This window comes from Chiloscyllium plagiosum, unplaced genomic scaffold, assembly GCF_037043375.1.
Source record: "Chiloscyllium plagiosum isolate Xiang-an unplaced genomic scaffold, Cpla_swu_hap1 HiC_scaffold_13, whole genome shotgun sequence".
Classification (NCBI taxonomy): Eukaryota; Metazoa; Chordata; class Chondrichthyes; order Orectolobiformes; family Hemiscylliidae; genus Chiloscyllium; species Chiloscyllium plagiosum.
In genome coordinates, this window is record NW_028270151.1 from 58,893,779 (window position 1) to 58,907,054 (window position 13,276).

The 13,276-nt window shown below is 38.9% G+C and overlaps 1 protein-coding gene across 2 annotated transcripts in view; it reads right to left on the reverse strand.

Moving 5' to 3' along the window:
• Positions 1 to 13,276, reverse strand: part of nmd3 (NMD3 ribosome export adaptor) — a 65,333-nt gene that overhangs the window by 42,114 nt on the left and 9,943 nt on the right. For both annotated transcript variants that reach the window (XM_043702131.2, XM_043702132.2), the window contains exons 3-4: positions 11,691 to 11,825; positions 3,386 to 3,482 (exon numbers count right to left, since the gene is read on the reverse strand). In XM_043702131.2, coding sequence (XP_043558066.1) covers positions 3,386 to 3,482; positions 11,691 to 11,825 — 232 coding nt within the window. The remainder of the gene's footprint in view (positions 1 to 3,385; positions 3,483 to 11,690; positions 11,826 to 13,276) is intronic.

Below are 13,276 nucleotides of genomic sequence, written 5' to 3' on the forward strand. Positions count from 1 at the left end.
GTTCCAAATCCCTCCAATGCGTCGCCCTCCCATTTTTAATTTTGTCCAGTCAAATGTAGGGGATGTACAGGAAAGGATAGCAAAGATGATTCTTGATAGGAGCGAGTGTAACAGGTTAGTTGTATGGGGGACTGGGAATACTATAGTTCAAGTAGTTTAGATGGGTCAGTTCTTGTTCAACGTGAGCAGGAGGGTTTTCTGACACAGTACGTAGATAGACCAACAAGGGGCGATGTCATATTGGATTTGGTACTGGGGAATGAACCCGCCCAGGTGTTAGAATTGAAGGTAGGTGAGCACTTTGGCGATAGTGACCATAATTTGGTTATGTTTGCAATATCAATGGCAGGGATAAGTACACACCACAGGGAAAGAGGTAAACTAAGGGAAAGGCAACTATGATGCAATTAGGTAAAATTTAGGATGCAGAGGATGGGAAAGGAAACTGCAGGGGTTGGACACTCTTGAAATGTGGAGCTTATTCAGGAACAGCTACTGCAAGTCCTTGATAAGTATATACCTATCAGGCAGGGAGGTAGTTGTCAAGAGAGGGAGCCGTGGTTTAGTAAAGAGGTTGAAGCCGTTGTCAAGAGGAATAGAAAGGCTTATGTGAGGATGAGGCGTGAAGGCTCAGTTAGGGGGTTGGAGAGTTATAAATTAGCCAGAAAAGATCTAAAGAGAGGGCTAAAAAGAGCCAGGAGGGGACTTGAGAAGTTGTTGGTGGATAGGATCAAGGAAAACCGTAAGGTCTTCTACAGGTATATCAGGAGTGAAAAAATGACTAGAGTAAGATTAGGGCCAATCAAAGATAGCTGTGGAAAGTTGTGTGTGAAATCTGAGGACATGGGGAAGTGCTTAATGAATTATCTTTGTCAGTATTCACACTGGAAAAGGGCAATGTTACTGAGAATACAGGCTACAAGATTAGATGGGATTGAGGTTGACAAAGAAGAGGCTTTTGCAATTTTGGAAAATCTGAAATTAGATATGACCCCAGGGGCAGGATGGATTTATCCTCAGACTCTCTGGGAAATGAGGGAGGAGATTGAAGAGCCTTTGGCTTCAATCTTTATGTCATCGTTGTCAACAGGCATAGTGCCAGAAGACTGGGGGATAGCAAATGTTGTTCCCTTGATTAAGAAGGGGACTTGTGACAACCCTGGTAATTATAGGCCAGTGAGCCTTACTTTGGTTGTGAGCAAGGTGTTGGAAAAGGTTGAGAGATAGGATTTATAATCATCTAAGAGAGGAATAATTTTATTAGGGATAGTCAACACGGTTTTGTGAAGGGTAGGTCGTGCCTCACAAACCTTTGAGTTCTTTGAGAAGGTGACCCAAACAGGTGGATGAGGGTAAGGCTGTTGATATAGTGTATATGGACTTCAGTAAGGCATTTGGTAAGGTTCCACACAATAAGCTATTGCACAAAATAAGGAGTTTTGGGATTGAAGGTGATTTAGCGATTTGGATCAGAAATTGGCTAGCTGAAAGAAGACAGAGGGTGGTAGTTGATGGGCAATGTTCATCTTGGAGTTCAGTTACCAGTGGTGTGCCGCAAGGATCTGTTTTGGGTCCATTGCTGTTTGTCATTTTTATAAATGACCTGGATAAGGGCATGGAAGGATGGATTAGTAAATTTGCAGATGACACTAAGGTAGGCAGAGTTGTGGATAGTGCTGAAGGATGTTGTGGGTTACAGAGGGACATAGATAAGATGCAGAGCTGGGCTGAGGAGTGGCAAATGGAGTTTAATGCAGAAAAGTGTGAGGTATTCACTTTGGAAGAAGTAACAGAAATGCAGAGTACTGGGCTAATGGTAAATTCTTGGCAGTGTAGTTCAGAGAGATCGGTGTGTTCAGGTGCATAAATACCTGAAAGTTGCCACCCAGTTTGATATGGTTGTTAAGAAGGTATATGGTGTGTTGGTGTTTATTAGTAGGGGGATTGAGTTTCAGAGCTAAAAAGTCATGTTTCAGCTGTACGAGAAACTGGTAAGGCTGCACCTGGAGTATTGCATGCAGTTCTGGTCACTGCATTATAGGAAGAATGTGGAAGCTTTGGAAAGCTTCAGAGGAGGAGATTTACTAGGATGCTGCCTGATATGGAAGGAAGGTCTTACAAGAAAAGCCCGAGGGAAGGGAGACTGGTTTCATTGGAGAGAAGGTTGACAGTTGACTTAATCGAGATGTATAAGATAATTAGAGGGTTAGATAGGGTGGACAGTGAGAGCCTTTTACCTCGGGTGGTGATGGCTAACATGAGGGGACACAGTTTTAAAGTGAGGCATGATAAATTTAGGACAGATATTAGGGGTAATTTCGTTATTCAGAGTATTAGGGGTGTGGAATGGCCTGCCTGCAACAGTAGTAGACTTGCTGACGTTAAGGGCTATTAATTGGGCAGCAGACATACATATGGATAATAATGGAACAATGAAGGTTAGATGGGCATCAGATTAATTTCACAGGTCGGCGCAACATTGAGGGCCGAAGGGCCTGTACTGCGCTGTAAAGCTCTCTATTCTATGTAAATATCTTCCAAGATAGCTATAACCCTTCTGGCTTGAATACCTGCACTTTTTATCAAAACATGCCTTTAGTTGCCAAAGGACTGAACTTTAAAATGTCCTCTCAATTTCTCCAGCCATTCTCTTTGCTTTCCCCTTTCAAACTATTCCTCCATACCTTCCTTTTGGTTATTTTTTTCCTAATAAACTGACGTAACTTGATCAAATGTTCATTCAAATATGAGATTTGTAAAGCTACAGGGACATTTTATGATGTTAAACGCAGTATATAAAAATGCTGATGAAAAATTCAGGATTTCAAAACTATTAGCATATACAGAATTAATGTCTTGCGGACAAAATGTAAATTTGACAGTACACGTTACTTAGGTATCAACATTCAAAAATCAAACCAACAAAGAACTGAATCTACTTTTCTTTTACATAAACATCAATAAATATCTCACTTTTCCCTATAGTACTGCTACAAATTCAGCTTAACAATTTATAGGAATGAGAGATTCAGATAGAAACATGTTTGTATTTTCAATATATTTAAGAATTAATACTTCAAGGGTATGCTGAAAAATAAGTCTTTTTTTAAATAACAACTGAAAAAAATGGAATTCTAAATTACTGGTGAATCAGCAATGTCATTATTGTTATAATTATTGCAGCTAACGTGAAAATAGACTACTGCCATACATGCAATACTGTAAAGTTTAATAAAACAATTTTGTACTTTTTCCCATTGAATCATAATAACTACAAGTTTAAACTACTAAATATAAATATTTTTGACTACCATTAAATTACCAATCCTAAAAAGCAAGAACTGAAATGAAATATCCACTTTGCTATACGATCCTGTCTACTAACTTTGGTCATAGGAGATTTTAGTTTCTTAAGGCACAAAGCTAAGAGTTCTCTTGATTCCAATGCGCATTGCATCCAAGTTCCCGGTGGCTGAAGATATCTGGAAAAAAAAAAGACAGCATTTCTTAATTACTTCAGCAATCTATATTATTTATTAATAATCTACCAATCAGAAAGAGTATGCATCCAACTCAATTCCCAAAAATATTTCAAGCCAGCAACTAGATAGAACTGAATGAGTAATCAGTGGGTCTCACAAGTGCCATATGCTGCTGAATTACATGATTTTAGCTAATTGAATTCAAAAACCATTCTATATCTTACAGACTAGACTTGGCGAGGGATTAACCTTCCTACAGAAAATAAGCACCTTGCATAGTCAGGTTTGGGCAGTGTTAAGCAATGCAGTGGATTTTTGCATGCATCGGACACTGCTGACTTAGCTCAATAATACACTATTAATAACATTTTTCAGGTTCAATACATTAAGACTCAAGCTTCTTCTGGCAATTAAAGAAAAAACAAGGGTATTATTTAACATGTTCAACACAACTTAGGAATACACTACACAGATCCAAATAAGTGAATTTCCATATCACTTTAAAATCATTCATGACTCAACACCAGGTAATTATTTGCAGGCAGATCACCACGATATTGTGAAGTCCTCAGAGCCCAGAATTGGCTGATTGAAAGCAATTTTTTTTAACCTTTCTGACAAAACCTTAAATGATGCTTTTGACTAACAAAGGAACTGCAGAATGTGAGAGCAGAACAGGATGGCTAGAAAGGTGTCACAACAACATGATGATCGAGGGCTGTCTGAATAAACCAATGAACATTGACAAAACCATATATTGAAGAATTCCATTGGGGCTGGGGGGTTTGGAAAATTTAGGATGTAATGAGTACACTGCATTAATCCAAAGGTATAACCAACATTACAGATAAACCTGATAATTTAGTATGAAACATTTTAAGAAATAAAACAATGAACAAACCAAACTTAATTTCCTGACAACTTAGAATGATTCTTTATAAATATATTTTTATAAATGACTATGCAATGATTGTTTTCAATCACAAAACTGACAACTGTAATACCTTATTTGTATTTTTTCATTAATATTTTAACCAAAAAGGAAATTCTTTGTTCAAATTGTATAAAATGATGGAAAGTCTCAAATTTAACTTCCTTAGAAAAGCTAACCATTTGCCAAATCTTTACAGTTCAATCTTTCCAAAGGGTATTTCGCCAATTTAAAATTTAAACAATAACAAAGGCAATTCACAAAACAATAAGCATGGGTTGAATTTTTCAGAAAAAGCCACTTCCACAGTTTGAAGGAACATACTCTAAAGACCTTCTGCAAGATTTAATGTAACCATCTTTTGTCTGTTGCCTCACATTCACATTAACTCCGCTACTGTATCCACCTCCCAACAAATTTAGCACTCTGACTAGCACATGCATGTTCTCTCTCACTGACTCTCAACTCACCTTAGCCTCTAAAGTACTAAACCTGAATGCCTTCTGCATTTCATATTCACTGACTCTGTACGCTTCCCCCCTTTCCCCCACCTGCACTTGCACCAGCAGCTGTACCAGCCACTTTTACCTCTCACCTGCCCTAATTTCATTCCAAGAGAAAATGGTCCACGATCAGGCACAGACAGCCAAGACAGGTTATCAGGTGCCCAACAATGAACGGCTCACTTCCTATGACAGAATCCTTGCTTTAATGGGAACGTGTAGAGACCACTTGTAAATATGCCATGACCTCCAAAATAAGATTCATTGTAAACTGCAGCACTGCTTTCACATTACCACCTTGAATATTTTCTTAACATGCCAAAGCTTTAATTCTTTCGAAGCTTATAAACTCTTGGCAATTGTAAGCATGAACAGTATCATTATAGACACCACCCTGAAGACAGCAATCCTCTAGCAACCACAACCTCCTCCAACTTTAAGATGACACAGACCCATCAGAAGAAACACCATTAAGACTGTCTCCTGTAGCTTCCATTAACTGGAATACCAATACCTCAGTGGGTATTATAGCTAGTTAAATTCTGAAGTACATTCTGATGAATACATCACTGCCACAGCTCAGGTCCTAGCTGAAGGAAGAACACCCAAATCACTGGCACTCAGGACTATGGGAGACCAGCCTCCTGCTCACTGCACGATGGTGAGGAACTCATAGTTTGGTAATTAATAACTTCATGAAACTTTGTCATAACTGAACTGGGGAGCTTTACAGGCTGTGGAGGATGCCATCAGTTTGCAAGCTTATTTTGTAAAATAAAAAGGAAAAGCAAAGAAGGAAAAATCATTAAGATACGCTCGCAGTTGGGAGTAAATAGGAGCACAGCATCCACAGCATCAACACACTTACAGACAGTGAATGATAATTTCAATGAACTCTGTTCTGTTGAAATAGTTGCCAGACAAGTTCCGTTGGCTTGCTATGACTTGCGAAACTGTGCTGTAGAATGTGAAAGTGAAGTTTCTTCTATTGAATCTTCATTTCCTACTTGTTAAAATGCTAAATCCCTCATGGAGCTTCACTGTCCATCATCTGGAGCAACCCATGTAAGGATTAAGCAACACCTTGTGACTGTATTGTGCTGAAACAAACCACCACGCCTGAGCAAACAAGGGAATCTCATGTTGAGGAGATATTTTATGGTCAGCTATCCCTATAATTTGATTTTGTCAAATTTATAGCCAACACAGCTCGTCAGTGCATGAGGTTCACATCCAGAATTTTGAAACAGCTCCTACCTTTAACCTGTACTGTCACACCTCCCTTCACAGATTAAAAAATATTTACCCACTCAAAGTGGGATAGCCACATTTCAATTATACTGTGCTCTTGTGATTCGAATGAGGCAGATGCCACAGGTGGCACTTCACAGACTGGAGTGAAGACTCACCCTCTCAATCTTCACATTCTTTGCGACCTTGCACCCTCCTGTAACCAACTATTATTTTATATGAACAAGGCCGACAAGTCAGTTATGACAAACATTATTAAGTACCGACTCTCCCATGGAGGGGTGGTGGTGGCTGATGAATCTCATGCCCTCCCATCTCCCACATTTGTAAATTGAGTTGTGCTCCTTCACAATTGTTATCACCTCTGTATCCAAGCAATCTGTTGCCAATCCCCCTTCATATTTCCCCACCAGAGCAGTTGCCCCTGATAACTCTCCTTGACATTCAGTGAACAGTCCCCAGGACTGCCCCCACCCATTCCCCAAACAACTTGGGACACCAACCCAAATTGATGACTGACACATATTTGTGCAGATCCCTGGCTGGCTTATCCACTAATCCCCAAGACTGGTTGCACTTGACCTGCAGGACTGACAATGGGACAATCCCCAGAATGTAAAGTAACAAAATCTCTGACTGAACGCCTTGAGCAATTGGCTGTTTCTGAGATCAACATTTACCAGAGACTCACTTTTAATCCATGACGGATTACAGTCCCTCTTGTCCTGACTGAGGACTACTCCCATTAGACTTTGAGACATGGTTATTTGGTTGAAGCACATACAATGCATTTGTTATATAAACTGCAAGGACACATTTCACTGCACAGTCAAGGGGAAAACTCTCCATTGTATGGAGTCATATATGGCACATAGGAAGATATTTGTGGTTGTCAGACATCAATCACCTCAGCTTCAAGACATCTCAGCAGGAACTCCTCTGGGTCAAGTCCTAGCTCTAACCATCGTCAACTGCTTCAATGATTCTGTCCCCATCATAAAGATCAGAAATGGGAATGTTTGGTTGCTCTGTCTCTCCATGGATGCTGCCTGACTCACTGTGGTCTCCAGCATTTCTTGTTTTCAGTACAGACTATCCAGGATCTGATAATGGGTAATGAGGCATGTTTAGTAAATGAGCTCTGAGTAAAAGATCCTCCAGGAAGTAGTTATCATAACATGATGTAATTTAATATTCAGTTTCCATGTGAGAAACAAGAGTGTCTAACAAATAAAAGGCAAAGATAATAGGCAGAGAGTGCATGTAAGAAGGTCACTCATGACTTACAGCAAAAATATATCCCATTAAGGAGAAAATATTCTAAGAGAGGGATAAACCAACATGGTTAACCAAAGAAGTTAAAGGAGACTATAAAGTTGAAAGAAAAAGCATACAAGTAGTCAGTGACAGCCACAAAATCTTGGATAAACACAGAATCTAGCAAGGAAGGACCTAAAAGACAATAGAGACAGAAAAAATAGGCCATAATGAAAAACTAGTGAGGAATGTGAAAACTGGCAGTAAGGGTTTCTTTAAATACATTAAATGGAAAAAAGGGGCAAAGTGAGCATATGCCTCTTCAAAACTGAATCTGGGAAGATAGTTATGGGGAACAAGGAAATGGCAGAGGAGTTACAGATATTGTGCATCAGTCTTTACAGTGGAAGATACTTTGAACATTTAGTTAATTCTAAAGAATACAGGGTAAGAATTAAGTACCACCAACATCACTAGACCCCTAGTATGAAACAAACTAAATGGTGCTGAAGACAGAGAAACGCCTTGGTCCTGACGGTTTGCATCCAAAGATCCTATAAGAAGTAGCTAGAGATAGTGGATGCATTATTTGCAATGTTCCAAAAAATTGTTGGACTTTGAAGAAGTACCACAGGTTTGGAAAACTGCAAATGTGACACTCCTCTTCAAAAAGAGAGACAATAAAATAGGAAACTATAGGCTGATTAGCCATACACTATTGTTGGAAAAATATTGATATCAATCAGGGAGGTAACAGCAGCATGTTTAGAAAACCATAATCTAATCAAGTAGAGTCCATATGGCTTCATGAAAAAGGGAAAGCATGTCTGACTAATTTATTCAAGTTTTTTGAAGAATCTCAACCAGACTGGATAGAGTGGAACCAGTAGATGTATTATATTTGGGCTTACAGAAGGAAGTTGACAGAGTACCTCATAAAAGGTTAAGTCATAAAATAAGAGCCCACAATGTTGCAGGCAGTATATTAGCATGGATAAAGAATTGGTTAATTGGTAAGAAACAGCAAGCAGGGAGAAAGTATTATTTTTAATTAGTGGGTTTAAACCAGGATCAGTGCTGAGACTGCAACTGCTTTATATATATATTTGACTGAAGGAAGAAAGGGAATGTGCTGTAACCAAATATGCAGAGATAATACAAAAATAAGTGAAAAAGCAAGTTGTGACAAGAGTACAAACAATTTACAGAAAGATACTGATTGGTTAAGAAAGTGGGCAAAAAGTTGGCAAATGCAGTATAATGTAGGAAATTGTGAAGTTTATTTTGGAAGGAAGAACAAAAAAAAAACAGTATTATGTAAGTGGAGAAAAGCTGCAGAAAGCCACAACACCAAGGGAAGTGGGAGTGGTTCTGCAACTAACAGAGCAAGATAGCACAGAGGTACAGCAGGTAATCAAGAAGGCTAATGGAATGTTGGTCCTTATTTTAAGGGGTATAAAAATAAGGAAGTCTTACTGGGACTGCACAAAGTGCTGGTGAGACCACATCAGGAATACTGTGAGCAGTTCTGGCCCCTTAAGGCAAGATATTTCATTGGAGAGAGTTCAGTGAAGGTTCCTTTGGACAATCACTGATATGAGGGTATTGTTTTATGAGCAAAGATGAAGGAGGCCAGGACCCTACTCAAGGGAATTTAGAAGAACGTGGGGTAATCTCATTTAAAATGCTGTATGCTTTAAGGAGCTTAACAAGGTAAATGCTCAAACAATGCTTCATCTCATGGAAGAGTCTAGGACCTGAGGGCATAGTCTCAGAATAAAGACACGCCAATTTAAGACTGAGATTAGGAGGAATTTCTCTCAGAGGGTCGAGTGTTTTTTGAACTCCTTAACATAGAGAGCAGAGACCTTGCATATATTTGAGGCTGAGATAACCTCTTGATCAAGAGTGGAAATCAAGACTTAAGGGGAAAAGGCAGGAAAGAGGACATCAAGAACATTGGCCCAGCCATAATCCTATTGAATGGCAGAGCAGGCTTGTGGGAGCGAATGGCCTACTCCTGTTCCTATTTCTTATACTTTGGAAATTTCACTAGTTTCTGTTCACCGGCTGGGAAGATAGCAATCTGCATATAAACGAAGCCAAATTAGGTAATGAAATATTAATACATTCAAATAAGCGCCTTGCCAATCAGTAAAGAGATTCTCAAAGTTGTTGAAACTTTATTCATAAAATCAAACATATTTGCTCAGCATTAAGAATCTCTTTCACATTCTCACTGTATATTCCTAATTGTTTGGCAAAGGCCTGTATCTATCAGGGCCTGGGAAAACTCCATCTATTATTTCAGGTACCTGAATATGAAAACCTGCAATTAAGCAACCTAAAATAGAAAAATACAAGTGTAATAACACATGCATTTTTTGAAGCCTAATCAACTCACTGGGTTGAATTCTACCAATCAATCAATCATTCTCCAAAAAATTCATATAAACTAGGAGCAATAACAAATAAATACTCCCTACAAAAACATATACAAGTGTAGTTACAGGCAGAACTATATACCTTCCTTTTGCACTGCCAGTTCAGATAAAAACCAACAATCAATTTAACTAAATTAACTGAACTTCTCATTATGAAATATCTGTGACAATAATCAATTCTTGCAAGTTAGTCCATTTTCAGGAAACCATCTCACTTCTTTGTTGATCTTTGGCATCACTGTCTACAAGAATAGTGCCAGAAGACTGGACGATAGCAAATGTTGTTCCCTTGTTCAAGAAGGGGATTAGAGACAACCCTGGCAATTATAGACCAGTGAGCCTTACTTCGGTTGTGAGTAAAGTGTTGGAAAAGGTTATAAGAGATAGGATTTATAATCATCGAGAATGGAATAAGTTGATTAGGGATAGTCAACATGCTTTTGTGAAGGGAAGGTCGGACTCACAAACCTTATGGAGTTCTTTGAGAAGGTGACCGAACAGGTGGATGAGGGTGAAGTAGTTATTGTGCTGTACATGGATTTCAGCAAGGCATTTGATAAGGTTACTCATGGGAGGCTGTTACACAAAATGCAGAGGAATGGGATTGAGGGTGATTTAGTGATTTGAATCAGAAATTAGCTTGCTGAAAGAAGACAGAGGGTGGTGGTTGATCGTAAATGTTCATGCTGGAGTTTAGTTACTACCGGCATACCGCAAAGATCTGTTTTGGGTCCACTGCTGTTTGTCATTTTTATAAATGACCTGGATGAGGGTGTGGAAGGATGGGTAGTAAATTTGCAGATAATACTAAGGTCAGTAGAGTTGTGGATAGTGCCGAAGGTTGTTGTAGGTCACAGAAGTTCCAGACCTGAGAGGTTGAGAGGTGGCAAATAGAGTTTAATACGGAAAGGTGTGAGGTGATTGACTTTGGAAGAAGTAACAGGTATGCAGAGTTCTGGGCTTATGGTAAGACGTGTGGTAGTGTAGATGAACAGAGAGATGTCAATGTCCATGTACAGAGGAACCTCGATTATCCAAATGAGATGGGTGGGCACTATTTCGTTCAGATAATTGATTATTCAGTTAATTGATTCAATGCCTCCCCTCTGGGGCTCGGAGTTTTCTGAAGTTCCCTTTTTCCTTGCTCTGCCTGCCTTACTCCATCTCTCTGTCTCAGGGCTTGTTTCTAAGCAGATACACATTTGCGTGTCAGGGACCTGCTGCTCTGCTGAAGCCTCTCGAACACACCCACCCCCATCAGTTCAATGGTATTGACACAGCAAGCGCTTGCTTAGTCCGCTCCCCATTCAGTAGATTAAGCAGCAGCACACTGCGCGCGTGCCCCCACCCCATCCCCCATCCATGCCCCAAACCCATCCAAAGCCGCCATCATCCCCCTACCCTCCATCCAAACCTGTACAGGACAATGTTGGAGACATGATATGGGGAAGGGGAGTTTAAGGTCCATCTCTGTGCAGAACTCCAGGGAAAGTGTGCATGTGTGCACTGTAACATTCTATGTTCTATGCAACAGTAGTAGACTCACCAACTTTAAGGGCATTTGAAAGGTCATTGGATAGACATATGGACAAAAGTGGAATAGTGTCGGTTAGTTGGGCTTCGGATTGATTCCACAGGTCGGCACAACATCGAGGGCCAAAGGGCCTGTACTGCACTGTAATGTTCTATGTTCTTCTCAGCAGATCACCATTTAACTTTTAAGATCATAGAAGTGTGCATCTTTCCATGCCACAATCATATAGATAAATTTGTTGCACAAAGATAAATGTAATACAAATTAATTGTAGAACATAATCCTTACCTTTCACATTGCTTGCAGAAATGAACATTTACTTGTTTAGGGATTCCTTCTGTGATATCAACTTGTGCTCGCAAGCAGGCAACGCACATATTTGCAGGATTTGGAGAAATGGGAATACCACACTGGCAGCACAGACTAAGAATGGAAACAAACCAAATGAATTTGACTACATATAAAAAATTTGCATCAGCTTGGCAAATACAGTCTGTACAATAGATATTCTGATACCACAGAATATTGTCTTGTATCCTACAAAGCAAACAAACAGCAGATTGTGACTGGAGTCTTGAGAAACCAGTTATTTGCAGTTCGGATCATCTTACATTACCCCTATTGTGCAGCTCTTGTGGCAGAATAGTAGTGCCCTACCTCTGGGCCAAGAGGCCTGGGTTCAAAATGTATTTGTATAATACTTCTTGATAGATTAATTAGAATATATCTACCCTCCACTGTTGTTTTTAAAATTGAGGATAAGAATAGTTTGTTTAAGTCCTTTTTTCACTTTTAATACAACACTCCTATACTCTCAACAATAGAAAAATGTGCTACAGGAGCTGAAAATTATACCTAATTAACTTCATTTCAACATTCTACAATTTAAAAGTTATCGCTGATACCAAGAGAATACCACAGGCCAAGGTCAGATTGAAGCTAGGATATTCTTAATAAATAGCAAAAAGTAATGCCCTCAAAATTAAACAGGAACTCATGGAGTTCTCTAACTAGACTACAGTAATTTCAAATGAAGTATCACAGACATTCAGGACAATACTGTAAATGTCATTTATGTCATTGCTCTGGAACATTTCTAACACATTTCTTAAGAAATTTATATTGGCATGGTTTCACAAAGATGTCAAAAAGCATAACAGCCATTTGACTTTCACACTGTCAGCTCATTCACATCAATCATCCTGTAACATCCACTGGAACTTCCTTTCTCATCAAATATTTAGATAGATGTCTTTTGAATATTAATGCTTCTTCCATTGCCTTTTTCATAATAGATTCCAAATGGCAATAATTCAGCCTGAAAAAAAAGTTTCACAGTGACAAAAAGAAAAGAGGTAATCACTATCTTATAATTACCAACCTTCTGCCACTGGAGAAAATTTCTCCCTATTAGTTACCATGATCTTGACTAAATAAAAAATCTCCTTTTAAACTACCTTGCACCAAGGTGAAATATTCCAACTTTTCTAGATGCCATTACAGTAAATTGGCATTTGGAAACGTCCTAAAGTGTGGTATCCAGAGGTTCAACTAGCAATTTATATAGGTACATATAGGTTTTCTTGTATACTCTATTAAGAAGGTAATGTATTTTTTTTTAAATACCTTCTCAATTTGCCTTACCATCTTCAAATATCTCTCTTCCTGCATTCCCTTTACAATTATGTGTTTTAGTTCTCATTCTAACAAAATGAAATCACTTATCTTCATTAAATCTCATTTGTTACTAATGGGTCCTTTTACTAGTCAACCTCTTGTTGAGGTGTGCTGCTATCCTCATCATGACACATTTCAGAATTTGATGTCATCTTTAAGGTATGGCAGAACTTGTTTGGGTATCAGCCAATTAGTTG